General features: G+C 39.7%; 2 protein-coding genes across 5 annotated transcripts in view; one reads left to right on the top strand and one right to left on the bottom strand.

Moving 5' to 3' along the window:
• The first annotated feature begins 668 nt into the window (after positions 1-668).
• LOC148719968 (uncharacterized) lies at positions 669-6,347 on the top strand. The gene is made up of 3 exons (XM_088737546.1): positions 669-2,728; positions 3,383-4,745; positions 4,890-6,347. The coding sequence occupies exons 1-3, from the start codon at positions 669-671 to the stop codon at positions 5,313-5,315; spliced, it is 3,849 nt and encodes a 1,282-aa protein (XP_088593672.1). The 3' UTR covers positions 5,316-6,347.
• Positions 6,348-7,788: 1,441 nt separating this feature from the next.
• LOC111345205 (uncharacterized) overlaps positions 7,789-21,419 on the bottom strand; it is a 13,961-nt gene continuing 330 nt past the window's right edge. Inside the window, exons 2-5 of one of the 4 annotated variants that reach the window (XR_015993397.1) lie at positions 19,948-20,055; positions 16,742-16,826; positions 8,841-8,881; positions 7,789-8,077 (exon numbers count right to left, since the gene is read on the bottom strand). Coding sequence is in view for 2 of the 4 variants with exons in the window: in XM_088739338.1 (XP_088595464.1) it covers positions 11,316-15,428 (4,113 nt within the window). In the remaining 2 variants the exon portion in view is untranslated. Of the gene's footprint in view, positions 8,078-8,840; positions 8,882-9,697; positions 15,438-16,741; positions 16,827-19,947; positions 20,056-20,964; positions 21,170-21,419 lie in introns of those variants that run through there. The other 3 variants (XM_088739338.1, XR_015993396.1, XM_088739337.1) reach the window with 3 other exon arrangements.

Consider the following 21,419-nt stretch of genomic DNA (forward strand, 5'->3'; position numbering starts at 1 on the left):
TCCATTTGTCGGGGAGCACATGTGTGCCGAGAAGCTGGCCGAAGAAATTAAAGCGCAGAACTTGAAGGAAAAGGAGAAGATTATCTTCTGTTAGACAGTAAGCCAGTGAAGACAACTGAGTCAAGAAAGATCTGAGCGAAGACCGAATTACGTGAGGTTGGAAACTTCTACGTTTAGCTGGGTTAAACGTGAGTTCGGTTTGTGAATTGTGAATTTGGTTTGTCAGTCGTTTGTTGGTGGAGCGTGGTGATTTGGGGACAAGAGAAGAACACGGACGCGGGCGTGGGGTGAAACCCAACCGAACTGAACTAAAAAAAAAAAACCTTTTCTTTATCTTAATAGTAATAATCTTGTAAATAGTTTTAGTGTACTGTAGATTAAGTTAGCGTATTCCTGTAAATTAATTAGATCATTAGACTATCGTTATTGTTAGTCGCTTTATTGTTGTAATTAGCATAATAAATATCTTTAGGCCTACGTTTAGTTGTATTGTGGCGTGTGTTCTCGGGCTCGTTTATGTTCTGTGTTTTGTTTGTGTTAGGGGGCACCCACCTTTGTGGCGCGGATTCGTCACATATTTTTGGTGTCAGGAGTGGGATCGCTCCTTAACAGTTTACATAAACAGCTCAACAGGAGACACGCAAGGTAATAGTATACGATTATTTAATATGGCTACTGCAGCGATCGGCTATGATTCCTGGGTCCTTAAAGATCTTAGAGCTGAGGCTATCAAACGAGGTATTCATTTCTCTCCTAAGGATGGTGTTAAGACTTTAGCGAGCAAACTCGGAACTTCAGATCGCATAGGTCAGAGTTTCGATGCACCAGAAGAAAACCTTGCGGAGGAAACTTTGGAGACTGGTCTTAGTTTTGAGCAGAGATTACAGTTACAAGAGCGTGAGCTGCAGATGTTAGAACTGCGGAAGAGAATTAGTCAGGAACACAGAGAAATGAGGGAGTTAGAAAGGGAGGTGGAGAGAGAAAGGCGTCAGGCTGAAAGGGAATTAGAGAGGGAGAGAAGGGAGTTTGAAACTCAAAAAGCTCAAGAAGAAGAAAGGCGTTTGGTACGAGAGGAGGAGAGACTCAGAAACCTTAGAGCTGAAAAGGAAGAATTTGCTATAAGGGAGTTTGAAAGGAAACAGGTAAGTGACAATGAGGTTAAAAGGCCCAAGTTTATCAAAATCAGGGAAATGAGGGAGAGTGAAGATATAGATGATTTTTTCCGGATTTTTGAAATGACTGCAAGGGCGCAATCCTTACCCGAGGGGGAATGGGTTGGTAATTTAGTACCCAAGCTCACTGAAAAGGCTAAGTCTATTTATTTAGAAATCCCAGACCCTGCATGCCAGGATTACCACGAGAGTAAGGCAAGCATTATTAAAGCCTACCAGTTAACCGCAGATCACTATAGATATAGGTTTCGAACTTCAGAGAAAAAGCCCGACGAGGACTTCGTCCAGTGGGGAAACAGAACCCGAAGGTATCTCAGCCGCTGGATAGCTGTTGCCGAGGCTACTGGTGATGCGGATAAGATAATTGAACAGGTATTGATGGAGCGACTTCTTGATGCGGTAAGTCCTGAGCTTAGAGCTTGGTTAAAGGAGCAAAAGCCCAAAACTGCTGAAGAACTTGGCAACCTTGCTAATTTACATGTTCAATCTAGGAAAGGGCCACTTGTTGATGGTAAGTATATGTCAACCGCTAGTTATGAGAAATTTGGGAAAAAGAAGAGGCCAGATGTTAAGGCGGATAACTTATTGTCTGAACAGAAACAAGACCAATACCATGTAAGACCCTCCAAACCATCCTCCCCTCCAGCCCGTAGAACCACGAGGCCTGAAATTAAATGTTACAGATGTGGTAAACCAGGTCACATGTCGTTCAACTGTGGAAAGGGCCGTGGGAAGCCTTCACAGGGATACCTCCTGTGTATGACACCCCTAACGTCAGAACGATCTCAGTTCCCTCCTTGCAATGTTAGAGGTAAAATAAACGGGAAAATTGCAGAAATGGTCATTGATTCTGGTTGTACTAGGACTCTAGTCCAGAAAAGATATGTAAACAATACAGCCTTCACAGGGGAGAATATCACAGTATTAACAGCTGCGGGAGAACGTCTTACAGTCCCACTTGCAAACGTTGAATTTGACAGCAAAGAAGGTAAACACGTAGAATTAGTAGGAGTGTTGGAGAGGCTACCCGTAGATTGCTTACTTGGCAGGTCGTCTTTTGGAAGAACACTGTCGAGACAAAATGTTTTGGACCAATGGGAGAGAAATGTTCTAGCTGATGACATTGGTGGAGATGAGGCCTTCGTGATGACTAGGAGACAGAAAGCATTACAAGAAGCCCAATTGAAAGCAGACGAGCTAATTGACAGGGAAAATTCACTCGCCGTCAAGAGTTTAGCGAAGAAAGAAATAAAGCCTGAAGCTCCAGAGGAAGGAGATTTGCAAAGGTTATTTGAGGGCATGGTACAGGAAGAGACAAGTAAGAAGAATCCTGAGAGTGATACTTTGATAATAGAACCTAGTAAAGTTAAACCTCCAGTAAACATCCTAGATAGAGACAGAAACCAGCTGATAGCGGATCAGAAGTCAGACGTGACTCTCGAGAAAGTACGCAAGAAATCATCCAAAATGGCACCACAAGAATCGGATGGGTACTTCTTCACTAACGACCTCCTGATGCACCGTAAATATCTTCCCGAAGAACATAATGGAACAAGGTTTGTTGATCGAATTGTAGTACCAGAATCCTATAGGAATGAAATCCTGCGTGTTGGTCACACAATCCCCTTGTCAGGTCATATGGGTAGCAAGAAGACAGTTGAACGCATAACCGCACATTTTTTCTGGCCTGGTCTAAGCTTTGATGTTCGCAAATATTGTGCAACTTGCCCGCAATGTCAGGTGGTAGCCAGGAAGCTGAAGTCAAAAAGGGCACCCTTGAGGCCTGTAGACATTGTTACTGAACCCTTTAAGAAAATTGCCATCGACATTGTAGGAGAATTACCCAGGACAACAACGGGTTACAGGTACATTTTAACAATCGTAGATTATGCTACACGGTACCCAGAGGCCATTCCTTTACGGTCAACGAGCTCAAAAGCGGTCGCAGATGCATTGATTCAGTATTTCTCTAGGGTGGGTATCCCCGATAAGATAGTATCTGACCAGGGCTCCAATTTCATGAGTAAGCTTATGGCCCAGCTGTATGAGCAATTAGGCATAACTAAGATTAAGACATCAGTGTACCACCCCCAGGCAAATGGGTTAGTGGAGCGTTTCAACGGCACTTTAAAGAGTATGCTGAGGAAGTTTGTTCGAGAGCGGGTTTAAACCTGGGACAAGTATCTTCCATACTTACTCTTTGCTTATAGAGAGATTCCTTGTGAGTCCACTGGTTACTCGCCCTTTGAATTACTTTATGGACATACGGTGAGAGGACCCCTCGCCGTTATCAAGGAGACTTGGTCGGAAGGATCATCTTTAGAAGACAATCTGATAACTCATATCCTTGAGATCCGAAGAAGACTTGCAACGATGCAACAAGTTGTTCAAGAAAACTTGAAGCAAGCCCAAGGTAAGCAGAAACGGTTGTATGATATTCATAGTTCAAAACGACACTTAGAAGTTGGAGACAAAGCCTTAGTTTTGCTTCCCACCCCTGGGAGTAAATTAGAAATGAGATGGCAAGGACCCTTCAAAGTCACTAGAGCACTAGAGGACGGATTGAATTATGAGCTTGATACAGGCAAGATGTACAAACAGCATCGCACTTATCACATTAATTTGCTTAGCAAATGGCAGAGCCGTGATGAAATGGCTGCTTTAGTAATGGCGGAGTCCCCAGAGATGCCACTGCCGCACGAAAGCAACGTTTTCCCATTTGGTCACGATGAGACTTGTAAAGATGTAGTGATCTCTGATAATTTGACGGAAGATCAAAGACGACAGGTAAAAAACTTGCTACATGAGTATTCTGATGTATTTTCAGGAAAACCAAATGTAACCAATGTAGCGGTGCATAAAATCGACACGGGTGATTCCCCACCCATTAGGTGCGCCCCTTATAAGGTCCCTCAAAAACTTGAGGAGGAGGTTAACAAAGAGATTGAAAATATGCTGGAAATGGGCATAATACGCCATTCTACTAGTCCATGGGCGGCCCCTGTTGTCATTGTTCCCAAACCAGATGGTACAATACGACTGTGTGTTGATTACAGAAAAATGAATTCTGTCACAAAGATGGATGCTTATCCTATTCCCTCCATGGAACGTATGATTGAGAAGATTGCCTCTGCTAAGTACATTAGTACAATTGATCTCACAAAAGGTTACTGGCAGATTCCCTTGGAGACCTCTACCATCGAAAAGTCCGCATTTATTACTACCAAAGGCTTGTATGAGTTCTTAGTTATGCCATTTGGTATGAAAACAGCTCCAGCATCCTTTCAGAGGATGATGTCTGAGAAAGTCTTGCAGGGGTTAGATTTTGCAGATGCCTACATTGATGATGTCGAGGTTGACACGTCAACATCTTTTCCCCAACACCTTTTTGAGCTCCAACAGGTTTTACAACGTTTACGAGAGTGCAAACTGAATGCTAGGCCGTCCAAATGTAAGATCGCGATGTCAACGGTCGATTTTGTTGGTCACAGAGTTGGAGGTGATAGAATTCAGCCCCGCACAGCTTTGGTTCAAGCCATTAAAGAATATCCCAGACCAGAAACTAAGAAGCAGGTAAGATCTTTTCTTGGCTTAATCGGGTATTATAGGAAATTTATCCCAAATTTTTCGGAACGGGCTGCTGTCCTTACCGACCTCACTAAGGGTAAAAATCCCTCTAAGGTTCAATGGAGTACTAATCATGAATCAGCTTTTCAGGATTTGAAAGTTGCAATGCAGACTCCCCCTGTTTTGAGGCCACCACACTGGAATGACGAGTTCATTTTGCAAGTAGATGCGTCAAATAGAGGTCTTGGGGCCATCTTAAGTCAGAAAGATCAGGACGGGGAGGAACACCCCATAGCATATGCTAGTAGAAAGTTACAGCCTAGAGAGGAAAAGTTGTCTACCACAGAAAAAGAATGTTTAGGAATTGTTTGGGCTGTAGAGCTATTTCGCTATTATTTATATGGCCGCACTTTTAAGCTGCAAACGGATCACAATCCCCTTGTGTGGTTAAATCAGGTTCGCGACAAGAGTAGGAAACTATTAAGGTGGAGTATTACCTTACAGGAGTACGACATAAAAATAGAACATAAGAGTGGTAAGCAAAATTGTAACGTAGATGCCCTTAGTAGGGCGTAAATACCTCATATTGCTCTACAGTATATTAATGTAATCTTTAATTAAGCACTATTTTTGTGTTTCCATGTCCCCAAAAAATAGCTATTAAAGGGGGGAGGTGTCATGGAAGTGTTAGGAATTTATTTATTAAATGTAAATTATTTTTTTTATTCTCTTAGGATCAGTGTAGTTCGTGATTATTTGTATCTGTTACGTAATTTTTATTCTTCACTTGTGTAAACTGTTGTGTAATTAACCTTTATTGTGTATATCAAATAGTTTTCTTCATTCTTTTCGGGCACCTTGCGTCCATGTGTATTTAAGGATTTGGGTGGTTTGGTACGGTGTGGTTTTTTTTTTGAGAGAAGGTCACCGGCGGTGAAAGTTTGAAAGTTACCAAGACTCGTTCGGATCAGAGCACGTTTTAATCACTGAAGAGTCATTCAGCAAAACCGTTCCTTTACACGACAAAAGATCCATTTGTCGGGGAGCACATGTGTGCCGAGAAGCTGGCCGAAGAAATTAAAGCGCAGAACTTGAAGGAAAAGGAGAAGATTATCTTCTGTTAGACAGTAAGCCAGTGAAGACAACTGAGTCAAGAAAGATCTGAGCGAAGACCGAATTACGTGAGGTTGGAAACTTCTACGTTTAGCTGGGTTAAACGTGAGTTCGGTTTGTGAATTGTGAATTTGGTTTGTCAGTCGTTTGTTGGTGGAGCGTGGTGATTTGGGGACAAGAGAAGAACACGGACGCGGGCGTGGGGTGAAACCCAACCGAACTGAACTAAAAAAAAAAAACCTTTTCTTTATCTTAATAGTAATAATCTTGTAAATAGTTTTAGTGTACTGTAGTTTAAGTTAGCGTATTCCTGTAAATTAATTAGATCATTAGACTATCGTTATTGTTAGTCGCTTTATTGTTGTAATTAGCATAATAAATATCTTTAGGCCTACGTTTAGTTGTATTGTGGCGTGTGTTCTCGGGCTCGTTTATGTTCTGTGTTTTGTTTGTGTTAGGGGGCACCCACCTTTGTGGCGCGGATTCGTCACACACATACACCTTCGCCAAGCACAGTCCTGATAAACGATTTGAAAAGGCTACGAGACTGAATATTTTGTCAAACTTATTTTATCCAGCACTAACAACATTGTCGGCACTGAAACGTGAGGGAGGGGGGAATAATTACCCTAAATTTTCGTTTGGAAAGGCTAGGCTGAACCCCCCCCTTTCCCCCCCTCTTCTTCCTGCCAGCCTCCTCCGTTGCTTGTGGACTAAGCCCTTACAGTTTGTGCTTGCAGAAGTAGCATATCATGCCACGATTGCCCGGTTTTTTTTTCCAAATTAGGCTCATTTTAACTCGGATAATTACGTGGTCATTAATCCGAGATATAGGTATGGATGGAAGACGGCACTTCTTCAGTTTCAAATATTTCAGTGATTTCCCACATCTGATAAATATGTTTTTTCCGGCTGCCAATCACCATAAATTTCATTTATCTTTAGAATTATTTAATGGTGTCTCTTGAAGGTCACACCTTCCCGTTAATAATCTTGTGCACTGTTATCATCATAGCTAGTTTCCTTGGTAATGGGCTAATCGCTCGATGCACTACTTTTAATATGCCGGAGAATAAACTCAAATAGATGACCGATGTTGTACATTTTTAAGGAAAATTCCTTACAGGCCCAAGCTTTTCTATTCGTAAAAGTAGTCCAGATTCGTTATCCCCTCACCCTCCCCTCCCTAAAAGAGGTTCATTTGTCGATCATCACTTACATGAAGCTAAACGAGATCCACTCTTGAGATTACGTGTTTATTACAATAATTTGAGTTCCGTATTATCTAGATTTTTACTTTAAAGGGATTAACCGTAGATTGCAATGTTCTCTTTAGAAGTACGACACTGATCAAATCCAACCGTTTTTCTTATTTATCAACTTTGTCTTCATGCAAATTTCACTAACTGGAAAATGAAAAACTCAAGAAGAGTGAGTCATCGCGCACATATAGCTTACCGTTTTAAGACAGAAGCTCTAATCGTACTGTAACAAGTCTTGACTATAATTTTGTCATAAAAATCCAGCGGTTCTTGCAAACAACGAATACTGAGACCGGACGCTTAACAGAAGTAAATCCTTTCAGTTTTGCATGTTCAAATCCATTATCGGTATAAAAAATTAAGACGAATCATGAAAACCGAAATACATGTACATTAACTAATGCCTCAAAAGTGGGGTAATAAATATTCACCTCTCCTCACCGTTCCCTCAATGGAAGGAAAGAAAATCGATTTGATTTTAGCTTTTGTAATGTAACAAAGGAATGGATCCGAACTGAATCAGTTGTTTTAAAAGACGCTACTTACCCGTCCTGTAACCTTTAGTGCCCTGCTTTGAAAAACAAATAAGTATCTTCTTTCGATCTTTCAGTTTTTTCTAACATACGTCATACGCCACTCATATCGAGCAGCCAGTCAAATGTGGTTAATAATAGTATTGATAAAAAATAATAACGATTTATTGACAGTATTTCTACATGATAGCTCTACATCCGTTACACTAAAACCTAACGACTTACACAATGTTACTCAAGAAACATTCACTATTTAAATAAAGTACTTGAAAATTAACTGTTACAACTACACAATCTAAAATACTACAGATGCCATGAGTGACCATAACTAAGAAACCTCATCGAGACAACTTATGAGGTTAAACGCACGTTTATATACAGTCTTTATACAGGAGGCTCACATCACTGGAGAGTGGTATTCTATGAGACCCTGTAAAATAAAAATAAATAAAATAAAATTTATCGTAAATAGATTAGAAACATTTCCCAGTGGTATTTCTAACTCCGAAAACCCTTGGTCTCTTTCTTAAACTTCCTTTTTTTGTCAGATACTGACTAAATGGAGTTACAATATGTTGCTTGGATTCAAATCACTTCGAAACAAACTACCTGATACATTCTGGTGTTAAAAGAAATTATTACACCGCAATACTGTATACTATTAGAGAAAAAAATATCAGTCCCCCATTATCTTAAAATTTTTTTTCTTGCTACTTGTGTCAGTTGTCTGTTTCCAACAGCTTAACAGCACCCTATAATCAAAGATTGCATCGGAGCTAGATCTGTTCGCCAAGTGAGAAAAACTAAAGATTCTGGTCAAAATTAATTACACTAGAGAGCATGCCTGCGAATCATACCTGAGGAGTGAAGAAGTTCTAAGGATTTTTCATAAAAAAGAGTAGATCAGTGAGCTGAAAAAAATAAATTTGATCTCTCATGTTCTGAAAACTTAAGTCCTTATTCTGGATTCTGTCTATATAAAATATCATTTTTAAAACAAAGCCTGGAGTTTTTTTTTCGCTAAAGCTGACAGTTTCGATGGCTGTTAGCTATCGTTTTCAAAAGTAATAATATTCTCCTGAGTTGTTTGTTGTTATGTCAGGGGTTTTATAGGGGGAGTTTATGGTGGACAGCAGACTCTATCAATACACCACGCCTAGTCGATACTAATACATTTAATTCTTGTGTCAAACCTGGTTCTCAATCTTCAGCTGTGCTTGCAGAACATGGCCTCCTACCAATAATTAAGATAGTTATGATTAAAAAAAAAAAGAAATTTAAGAACCAGCAAATTATTTTACACATGCCATAAATTTATGTCTTAAAAATAAGAAGTAAAATGTATTGATTAACACTGATTACGTTTTACACCTTTCGCTATAGGGATAAAATCTTATTAGTAAAACTTTACATTGGTCATTTCGTTTGGCCATCATACAAAACAAAGAGGTGGATTTATTTGTGTGATGCAAACTTGCGCTCTCTGATCTGACGACTTAGAAACGGGATAGGACGATACAATTTCAGCCCGGTCCTTTCTCTCAGTACAGCCTGCAAGTTTGCTATTGCACACACAACATCGTGGTTTGTAAGTACTCTGAAACAAAACTATACAGCAGCTGACTGCTTATGATTTAATTTTGGCTAGTCTTGTTTAACGTAATTAAGTTGGTGTTACATGCAATGACCCGTATAGTAGAGAGGGTCTTATAACGTCGCTATCAGCTGCTATCACAGAAACTCTGTTGTTCATCTATAGTTCTCTCGATTTCCTTTCTGTATATTATTGATCAAATTAAAATCATCTTTTTAAAAAAAAAATTGGCAAAACGTCAACATTGGTCTGAACGTGTCAGTCTTGGGAATTAATGCATAAAGAACCGTAGCATGGCGCCTTTAATTATTCATAATTGGTTATATCACCTAAGTTGAAATTGTAAATTGGCCACCATAACGAATAAAAAAGCTGACGTTTCGAGCGTTAGCCCTTCGTCAGAGCGAAGGTTATATATCAACTTAGTTGATATAACCAATTATCTTGTTACCCCCACCGACGCAGCACCACAGTTTCTTTAAAAACTTTCAGCCTTTAATTATTCATTATCTGTTTTTCAACGTAACTTCTTTTTATGATATACAAGTTTTCTTCATCACATAAGGTGATCTCACGATCGGCTGCTGTGTTCAAGACTACCCCTTACAAACGGTAAAATGATTAATATATACTTGGCACTCCATACTTCATGGCGAAGAAAAAGAACTGTTAAATTAAATTGTCTGCATCCACTGCATGTCTAGTTATAAATAGAATCCCTATAGAATCCCTATACTTATCACTCCCCCTATACTAAGCCAAGTGCATAATCCTACCCTTATTGTCAAAAAATATTTCTTAATGTCTTCTTTATAAACACAGACCGGAGCTGTTCAAATGAAAGGAGTCCTTCCGTATATACTTTCGCCAAGCACAATCCTGATAAATGATTTGAAAAGATTACGAGACTGAATATTTTGCTAAACTGATTTTCCAGCGCTAACAACACTGTCGGCACTGAAACGTTGGGGGACTGACTCCCCTAAACTTTCACTTGGAAAGGCTGAACCCCCTTTCCCCCCTCTTCTCCCTGCCAGCTTGCTCTGTCGCCTATGGACTAGGCCCTTCCAGTTTGTGCTCACAAAACTAGTATATCGTACCACGATTGCCCGCTTTTTTCCCCAAATTATGCTCAAATTAGGCTCATTTTGATTCGGATAATTACGTCGTCATTAATTTGAGATCTAGGTATGGATGGAACACGGCACTTCTTCCTTCCGTCCTTCCTCAGATTCTTGTTAACTTTTTCTAAATCCGCTGACCAATATAAAAAGCGTAGGCTGTCGCATGCGACCGAGTCAAAAAAAGGTTTATCCACGAAGTAAATTATTTCAATGGCAATATTTCATATTCGTGGATCGTTTATATACGATCGACACTGTGAAAACTATTCAATGCTGTTGAATGGAAGTAGTGCCCTGTCAGTGATTGACCTGAACATAATACCGGTACCAGGACACATACAAGTCGCATTTAAGACACCATTGTAAGGGAAAGACTTCAAAGTTCTTCCTCCTCGATTCGATTGTGAGGGAAAGTCGCCAAAATTGTTCCTTCCACTTTTCATCATTGAGTAAGATGTCAAAATACAACTTTAATAGACCTTTTATAGAAATATTCGAGTGCTTTAAAAAAGAAAAGTGTAAAAAAGTACCGTAAAATTTTCCTGACAGTGGATCCCCTGAGCAATGAATTGATACAAATGAGTCCACTCCCAGCCTCTCGTTAATCCTTATCCGACTTCCGTGGCTTTGATTCTTACTCCTAATACTCATGTATGATAAAAGCGCCTTTGAAAAGACATTATTGAAATTTCCTTTGCTAGACCAATTAATCGCGTTAGTCGCAATTTGCTTGGCTTGTCTGTTGAACTATTGACTAAAAACAAAGTTGGCTCTTGAAGTTTTTTGATTTCTAAACTCTTATAAAGATTACACTATACGCTGTTTTGTCTCAGATTATTAAACTTAGAAGTCCAACGAGCTGCGCATAGAAATGCTTTTCTATGTGTTGATCCGAGTTGTCCTTCCCAGACGGCTAGCAATGAAATGGTTACGAGCTTTGCTAGGTCAGTTCATTCCGCTTCAGGCTCTTGAGGTGCGGTGGACACCGGCCAATTTGCAAAATCAAATGTCACGTTATCGCCCATGAGCATAAAGGGTGCCCATTGAGAGACTTTGTCAAAGCCGTTATGACGCATCCAATTTCTGGCCAAACGAAGGGATTCAGTGGCACTTTCACCACAGAACAAATGTTTGTAGAAACAAGTCATGAACTGCTCTGTGGCTGTGTCATCCAGGGCCCATCGTGCCACTAACACCGAGCGAGCGCCGGATCCTAAGAACGCTCGGGCGATTCCAATGACTCCCTCGGCTCTAATCTGTCCACGAGCGCTGTGGCAACAACTAAGCACCACTAGTTTAGCTCGCAGCTGGGTCTTTGAAATATCCGCCATCGTCAAAAGATAATCTTCTTCATGAGGAAAAGGTGGGAGTAAGGTAGGGTGCTCAGGAGAAAGAGCCATCTCCCCTCGTTCGGCATCACCATGGGCAGCAATGTGTATGAGGCTCACTGAGTTTATCGCTTGGAGTACAGCATGCTTTGTCGCGGAATTTCCAATCAAAGGCGTTACACCGAGAAGTCTTCCAATCATTTCTGCTTCCTTCCTTGCACACAGCAATGGTGTTATGGTTCTGCGCCTTTCCTTGTAGATAACAGCTCCAACCTCAGGGTCACCCACTATTAGTGCCCCTGTCTGACTGTGATAGTCTGGAGGACTGTTTTGAACACACTTGAGAGTCGTCAGAGAGGGAACCATCCGAATCCTGAATGTCTCTGATAAATACTTGCCTCCTTCGTCAGCCAAGGCTGCAAATGGTACTTGGTACATGCAGGAGTCAGGGACAATAATGATTTCGGGCTGCTTCAGTAAACTGGCCACAGGAGCGATGATTATCTTGTAACACAAGTGAAGATTTGTTTTGAAATCCTTGGCATCATGGTCACGCGGGACTGCTCGGTTGTCGTGGTGAAGAGGTATCAGTTTGGTGTCATTCAGGGATCGATCCTCGCAATTCTGTTCGGGTAAAATGGCGAGGCTGCGAAAGCTGTCTTTGAAAAACTCATCTAAATCAGGGACTAATCCGGTCACAACGTTTGCTTGAAGGCTCACTGTCTTTTCTGAAAAAATAATAGCTCCCATTGCTGTGAGAATCCAAAACCGTACTTCATTTTTACCAACCGAAATGTACAGGCATGTACAGTCTGCTTCTCTTCTGATAATCTCTTGAATGCCACGCCAAGATTGTGGATTGCCTGAAATGAGCTCTTGAACAGAGTATCGAGCGGCCATCAAGTCGGCTAAGCCTCTTGCCCGTCTAAGCTCTTCGACGTAAAGGGCTTCTTCTGACTTCCCGGCGGAAGAAAGCAACCGACTGAACAACTTGTAGGGAAAGGTGCCGTGCTTCTCTAAAAGGGATATTTTAAACTGATCGTTTTCCTTAAGAGAACCTCGCAAAGTGTCGAATTTTTCGATGCTTTGAAAAAGATACGAAGAGGCTTCTTCAAGATGAAATTGTGATATCTTTAACACAGAAAGCTTACAAAGGCATTGAAACTCCTCCAGGTTGAGTCCAGTCTCCCCGCTTAAAAGGAGAGCCTTCTTGAAGTATTCTTCGGCCATATCATAGTTACCGAGGGATTCGAAGCACGATCCCAAATTTACGTAATCGACTACTACTCCTTCTCTGTCACCGATTTCTATGAGAATTGCCAGGGCTTTCTCGAGATATTCTTGCGCCTTGTCATATAAACCACACCGATGTGAGATGACCCCGAGTTGTCTGCAATCCACTGCCTCTCCCCTTCTATCACCAGTATACACTCTTATTGCCATTGCCATCTTTAGATAGTCGTCAGCAATTGCAAACTTGCCGAGCGAGAGAAACAAACTTGTAAGGTTGGAATAAACAAGTGCCTCTCCGTTCCTGTCACCAATTCTCTTACTGATACGTAAACTTTCCTCCAAATATACTTTAGCCTTGTCATATTGACCAAGCAAATGGAACAATGTTCCTAGGTTTCCGTTGTCTTCTCCTTCTCCACCCCTGTTGCCAATTTCTATACTGATAGCAAGTGCTTTCTCCGCATATTCTCGGGCTTTATCATATTGACCAAGCGATTGGAACAAAGTTCCTAGGTTTCTGTAGCTTCTTCCTTCTTCATTCCTATCGCCAATTTCTATACTGATAGCGAGTGCCTTTTCCATATATTCTCGGGCCTTATCATATTGACCACGCCATTGGAACAAAGTTCCTAGGTTTTCGCAGGTTCTTCCTTCTCCATACCTGTCGCTAGTTTCTATACTGATAGCCAGTCCTTTCTCCATAGATTCTCGGGCCTTATCATATTGACCAAGCGAATGGAACAAAGTTCCTAGGTTTCCGTAGATTGTTCCTTCTCCATACCTGTCGCTAATTTCTATACTGATAGCCACTGCTTTCTCCATATATTCTCGGGCCTTATCATATTGACCAAGCGAATGGAACAAAGTTCCTAGGTTTTCGTACATTGTTCCTTCTCCATACCTGTCGCTAATTTCTATACTGATAACCAGTGCTTTCTCCATATATTCTCGGGCCTTATCATATTGACCAAGCAATTTGAACAAAGCTCCTAGGTTTCCGTAGCTTTTACCTTCTCCATTCCTGTCGCCAATTTCTTTTTTGATAGCGAGTGCTTTCTCCGTATATTCGCAGGCCTTATCATATTGACCAAGCGATTGGAACAAAGTTCCTAGGTTTCCGTAGATTGTTCCTTCTCCATACCTGTCGCTAGTTTCTATACTGATAGCCAGTCCTTTCTCCATATATTCTCGGGCCTTATCATATTGACCAAGCGATTGGAACAAAGTTCCTAGGTTTCCGTAGATTGTTCCTTCTCCATACCTGTCGCTAATTTCTATACTGATAGCCAGTCCTTTCTCCATATATTCTCGGGCCTTATCATATTGACCAAGCGAATGGAACAAAGTTCCTAGGTTTCCGTAGATTGTTCCTTCTCCATACCTGTCGCTAATTTCTATACTGATAGCCAGTGCTTTCTCCATAGATTCTCGGGCCTTATCATATTGACCAAGCAATTTGAACAAAGCTCCTAGGTTTCCGTAGCTTTTACCTTCTCCATTCCTGTCGCCAATTTCTTTTTTGATAGCGAGTGCTTTCTCCGTATATTCGCAGGCCTTATCATATTGACCAAGCGATTGGAACAAAGTTCCTAGGTTTCCGTAGATTGTTCCTTCTCCATACCTGTCGCTAGTTTCTATACTGATAGCCAGTCCTTTCTCCATATATTCTCGGGCCTTATCATATTGACCAAGCGATTGGAACAAAGTTCCTAGGTTTCCGTAGATTGTTCCTTCTCCATACCTGTCGCTAATTTCTATACTGATAGCCAGTCCTTTCTCCATATATTCTCGGGCCTTATCATATTGACCAAGCGAATGGAACAAAGTTCCTAGGTTTCCGTAGATTGTTCCTTCTCCATACCTGTCGCTAATTTCTATACTGATAGCCAGTGCTTTCTCCATATATTCTCTGGCCTTGTCATATTGACCAAGCGATTGGAACAAAGCTCCTAGGTTTCCGTAGCTTCTTCCTTCTCCATCCCTGTCGCCAATTTCTCTTCTGATAACGAGTGCTTTCTCCTGATATTCTCGGGCCCTTTCATATTGACCAAGCGAATGGAACAATGTTGTTAGGCTTGTGTAACATCGTCCTTCGTCTGGCATGTTGCCAATTATTTTCATGATCTTGGCTGCTGACTCATAAAATTTACTGGCTTCCATGAATTTGTTCTGAATTCGAAGTGTTTTTGCCAGTTTCAAATTTAGCCATCCTTTTAAGAAGGTTTTATCCGAGTTTTGGTTTAGGAGGAGTTCCTTGAGGTATTCTTCTTTACTTACGTAATCCTTTATATGATTATAAGCATGGAATATTGCCTTGTAGATGGTATAGAACATAGCATTCGCTGATAAACTATCCATAATTAACGTTTGATTGTTTAAAACAACCAGACATTCCTTAAGTAACTCGATGGCTTGCGACGCACGACCTGTGTTAAGAAGGAAGCGGGCGACCACTAAACCTATGCGGATGACTTTTGTGATAGCTTCTTCTGTGCTGTTCATCTTGATCTTCTTTTTATCAATTTGAAAAAAAAAAATAAGAAAAAAAGGAAAAATTAGGGAAAACGTATACATCTCAAAAATCCAAACTTGGATTGTCCATCAACGAGGAACTCATTTTTCCGTCTGTTGTAACAGAACAGAACAAGTTTTGTTTGACCCGGTGATTCATAATTAGTTCACAGTTATTAAAGTCAATTATGTAAGAAGGAGCAAATTAAAGCTCTCCACTACACCTGCCTACTAAGCTCTCAGGATAGGGAGCTCCTGTTGCATTCTATTGCTCACTGCTAATTCTAAACCGTCCACCCCATATCTTAAATAATGATCACTTTTCTTTGCGACAAATTCACGTCTTTTTAAATTTTAATCTAAACGTTTAAAAATGGAAAAGTAGGTTTTCTTTGAACTTCTTCCTAAAAAAATATCTCTTTAATTCAGGTTTTGACTTGTGTTGCAAGAATGTTAGATGTTTAACTGACTCTGTTTGAGGGCCCTGTAATCCATGGAGTGTTCGTTAAAATTTCTTTACATATCTCATTCATTGTAAGAGTAATCAATGTGAAATTTATTACTCCTCGATTATAAAACCTGTGTTCCTTTATAGCAGTTCGATATGGACCTCTTGTAGTAAGGGAAATCTTCAGAAACTTTTTCGTTTTCAGAAACGTGCGGCTAAAATTATTTTAAATGCCGAAAAACGGCCCCTTCTGTTCATTTATTCAGTACTTTAAACTGGATTCCTTTCTATGCCGGGTCATATGTAAATCGTTGTACCTTAACCTACAAAAGACTTAATGGTAATACTCCAGAATATATAAATGCCTTACTAATCAAAAACTCTGACATCCATAATAAAAAAAAACAGACTCTGTAATATAATTTAAGTTGTCCTCGCTACAAGAGATGTTCGGAAGGTGTCCGGACGTTCACCGTAAGAGCAATCCAAAAATGGAACAAGCTAAATGTAGATCTTAAACGTAGTCCTAGCGCAAAACATTTTAAAGGATCACTCTATAAATCAATTTTTAAAAATCAATTTAGTACTCCGTCTTTTATTAATATCTAGTTGTTTTATATCCTTTAAATTATGTTTGCTAGATTGTAGGTAAGTTTTTGATTAATTTTCTCTTGTATTTACTTCGAGGGCCATTAGGTTATCAGTTTAGTTACTGCCAAATGTCACCCTCTCCAATAAAGTCTACTTACTTACTTACTTACCAATTCATTGTTTCTCTTCAATTTTGTTATGGTTATAAACGATACTATGTTGGTTGGATTTGTAAGACAGTCCGGTAGGTATTCATGCAACTTACATTTTGAAGTTAGTAACCTTCCTTGTTTATTTTAATGAAGGCAAAGGAAGCTGTAAAAGATCTTGCGGCGAAGTTCAACCTTTTGCTGGAAAAACAAAGAAAAAATTTTTCGAAAAGACTGAGTAAAAAAATCATCAACATTATTTTACCTTTTTTTTTTGTCACGCCATCAAACTGAAAGTAAACAGGCTGAATTATTATTGACATAATTCGTAAGAACCTAGTAAAGTCTCTTTCGGAGTTAATTATTTTTCACTCAAAATATATTCGCCCAAATTTTAGATAAAAATTGATGGAGAACTAGGGACTACGTACGGACTAAGCCCAAGAGTTTGAATTGTGCGTTGCTTTAACAACGCAAATATGATTGGCTATCGGCCTGAATTCTGTCAAGAATCAGTCATACGTGTCTACGCTTGTCAACACATCAGATGGCTGATGACCAGCGGGAATATTTATTGCAGTTTCGGACAATTCGTTCGCTGAAATCAGAGCAGACTGAGGCACCAGAAGCTCTTGTTGCTGGCAAAGAAGTTCTCGCAATTTTGCCAACCGACTTCGGAGAGTCTTATATATCAGGTGTTTTGTTTCGCAGAAATCTCTACAGCGTGTGTTCATGTAATTTCACCGCTTCACAACATCATGGTGGAAAAAGCCGGCAAACTCAACGAACTTGGCCCTCTAGCGGTTCAGATTTTCTTTTTTTTTTTCCGAGCGCCTCCCTCACGGAGCTCGTGCAGCGCATCGGCTTTACTCCAAGAGTTCCTTGCAATGCGCTAACATCAATTTTTTTCACTATTTCTTTTTGGTTTTTTTTGTTTGTTTGTTTGTTTGTTTTGCTCGCAACACGGACTTTGCGCCTAAAAGGAAGGAATGCTCGTAGTCCAGTTCGTCATAAAAAATGATAAGTTACTCGCTGTTTACCGTCAAAGAACAATTCGATGATTCAGGGGACAATATATCACTCGATACCATCATTTTTATATATCCAATACAACTTCGTCAGCCCCCGTTTATGATAATTTGGAATTGCCCATTTTCACCGTCATTCCATCATCAACACCATTCAACAAATATGGTAAAGAATCCATGAAACAAAAGAAGATTAATATTCAAACAGTCGCGCAAAGATCCAGGTCTTTGCAATGTTTTGAACGGGAGATATTCAAAGAAACATTTTACTTAAAAATATGAGACGTTATCTTTGTGTCCCTCTAAGGGGCACAGACTGATAGTGGCCGGAAGCTAACAAACACATATGTAATCGAATTTTGCATTACAAAGCCTGAAGTCGTCTTCTTAGAGCTCACTAACATACAAGGACTGTTTAGATTACGAACTCTCAGTGGATAAGTCACTTTTATTAACCTACGTGACGGCATTCTCGGCCGCCATTTTCATACCGTGTCACGCAAAAGCTTAGAAATTCAATCTTGCTTTAATATAGGACGAAATACCCTATCAAACTGAAAAATTGTAAAAGCCTTTAGCTTAACTTATAACTAACAAAACAAATATCTCAAAAAAATCGATAATTCCCCTTTTTTTTTTAAATTTTGATGACGTCATACGAAAACCAAGACTAGCATCGGAGGTCACGTTGATGACTGGCGAAAAGTTTCATTTTTTCAAAAGTCTTTTTCCTTTCGGGGTAAAACGTCAAATCTTTTGCATTCCGCAATATTTCTAATTCTGGATTTTATAGCGTCAAGCGGAAACCAAGGATTTCGCTTGGTGCAATCTTCCGTTGAGTGTTAAAGACATTTTAATTTTCAAATCAAACCCAGTTCTGTTCTATTCGTTATAACTGCCCGTACATCATGTATCAGTATTGAATAGAGAGATTTAGCACCGCGTTTACGTGAAACGTGAACGGCAAGAGTGACCACGTGACCTTGTTTTCTCGCCATTTTCTCACGTTTGCCGGTTGCGCTTTGTCTTTTCTTCGTGAAAGCAACCTGTTTCGCGTTTGCCTTGTACGTAGGAGTTTTGTTCACTTTTTCTCTTTCAGAGTAAATGTTAATTGTCGGAAAAAGTGCACCAGAACTATTTCTTGTAAGTCATACAGGGGCGCCTTCAAGTCCACCATGACGTGAGCTCACGCGAAGCTGAAGTAGCAAGGTTCACGCTATTTTACGTGAAACGTGAAAGGACAAGCTGACATTTGCAGTTTCACATAAACGCGGTGCTAAATCTGTCTAATAAAAAAATAAAACCAATTCCGTAAACTATTACCTGATAAGTATCAATTCCTGTTTTCACTGTTTATATTAAATACCTTTGATTACAGTTTTCATTTTTCCTTCAAGTCATCACAAGTCATGGGCAACAACGGTGTCACCAACTCAGACTACTTCAGGGAAAGGGGGGAATTAGAAGGATCTTCAGATGCTTGAAAGCAGCTCCCCACAAGTTATGATGGTAAAACATATACATCCTGGTTTGTTCCTAAATCCTTGTGAGACGCTGCTATGAAATTCAATACTCCTCACGCTTAAAAAGAAATCTACTCGCCCCAATTATCTATTATCATTGAAAAACGAAACTTCCGGCAAATTCCAAGTCATCAGGAGTACCTGACGTAAAAAGAAAACGTTACTCGTTCTTTGAAGGAAGTTTAGATGAGATTCAGGAAAAAATTCCAGAAAAAAAAAATCACTTACTTAGGATGCAAACTTTTTAGTAAAATTTGTTCCCTAAATTTTCGAGCCAAATTACTAAACCCGGCCGTATAGAACTTTCAATATTTCATAATTTGGTTAATTGCTTGGTGCACTACTTCGAAAATGTAAATCGCTATTCCCAAATAAAAGACAATAAATAAACTCAAATAGATGACCGATGTTGTACATTTTTACGAAAATTCCTGACTGGTCCAAGGTTTCTCAGTCTTCGTAAGAGTGGTCCAAGTTCATAATCCCCCTCTCCCTCCCCTCCCTGAAAGAGGTATCATTTGTCGATCGTCACTCACATGAAACTAAGCGAGATCCCCTCTTGATGTCACGTATTTATGATAGTAATTTGAATTCCGTATTATTTCGATTAATAATGAAAAGGAATAAACGTAGATTGCAATATTCTCTTAAGAGTACGACATTAATCAACTCCAACCGTTTTTCTTATTTATCAACTTTGTTCTCATGCAAATTGCACCAACTGGAAAATTAAAACCTCACAGAGTTAGTCATAGCTCACATACAGCCTACCGTTTCAAGACAGAAGCTCCAATCGTGCTGCAATAAGTCTTGACTGTAATTTTGTGATAACAGTCCAGCGGTTTTTACAAAACAAGGAATACTAAGACCGGCCGTTCCCTGTAAAACACAAGTAAATTGTTTCATTTTTGCACGCTAAAATCTATTAACGGCAAAAAAAGCAACGTAGGAGATAGATAACTGGCACATTTTATTGGCTTCCTAATATGACAGACTTCTGAAAGCTCGTTCAACCCATAGTTCTTAAATCAAGGGTTTTCAACGAGCAAAATTTAATCTGTCAGTTTCAAATATGTCAGTGATTTCCCACATCTAATAAAAATATTTTTCTCCGGCTGCCAATCACAATACATTTCATTTCTCTTTGGAATTATTCAGTGACGTTACTTGAAGGTGACAACTTCCCTTAATAATCTTGTGCATTGTAATTCACCCCAGCTAGTTCGCTCCGACGAAAGGGCTAACGCTCGAAACGTCAGCTTTTATAATCAATACGGTGGTCAATTTACGATTTCAACTTTGTTGATATATCCAAATTATTTCGTTACCCCAACCGACGCAGCCCCAAACAGTTTCTTTGGAAACTATCAGCCTTTATTCGCTAGATAATGAGCTACTCGCTCGTTGCACTACTTTTAATGTACCGGAGAATAAACTCAAATTTATGACCGATTTTGTACATTTTTAGGGGAAATTCCTTACATCTCTAAGGTTTTCTCTTCGCAAGAGTGGTACAAGTTCATTATTGCCTCATCCCCCTCCCTAAGAGGTTTCATTCTTTCATGAAGCCAAGCGATATCACGTGTTTATTACAATAATTTGAATTCCGTATTATTTAGATTAATACTTTAAAGGGATTAAACGTAGATTGCAATGTTCTCTTTAGGAGTACGACACTGATCAACTCCAACCGTTTTTGTTATTTATCAACTTTGTCTTCATGCAAATCGCACTAACTGGAAAATGAAAAACTCATGATGAGTTAGTCATAGAGCACAGATAGCTTACCGTTTTACGACAGAAGCTCCAACCGTACTGTAACAAGTCTTGATTATAATTTTGTGACAAAACAAAAATCCAGCGGTTCTTGCAAAACAACGAATATTAAGACCGGATGCTGCCTGTTTAACAGATGTAACTTGTTTCAGTTTTGCATGCGTAAATCCATCATCAGTAAAAAAAAGGCTAGACGAACCATGAAAACCGAAATACGTGTACATTAAACGATGCCTGAAAAATAGGGTAATAATCATCTAACTCTCCTCTCCTTTCCCTCAATGGAAGGAAAGAATGTCAATTTGATTTTAGCTTTTGCAATGAACATTCGGTTAGCATATTTTTCCCACTTCAGTTGGAATTTTGCTCGAGGTTGGAGGTGGATAGCGTCTTCGCTAACTCAGAGGATATCGCAATTTAATCTCCAGAAAGTATTTTTTTTTTAAATCAAGATGTCCAGTTTTGGT

The sequence above is a fragment of the Stylophora pistillata genome, chromosome 11, assembly GCF_964205215.1.
Source record: "Stylophora pistillata chromosome 11, jaStyPist1.2, whole genome shotgun sequence".
Taxonomy (NCBI): domain Eukaryota; kingdom Metazoa; phylum Cnidaria; class Anthozoa; order Scleractinia; family Pocilloporidae; genus Stylophora; species Stylophora pistillata.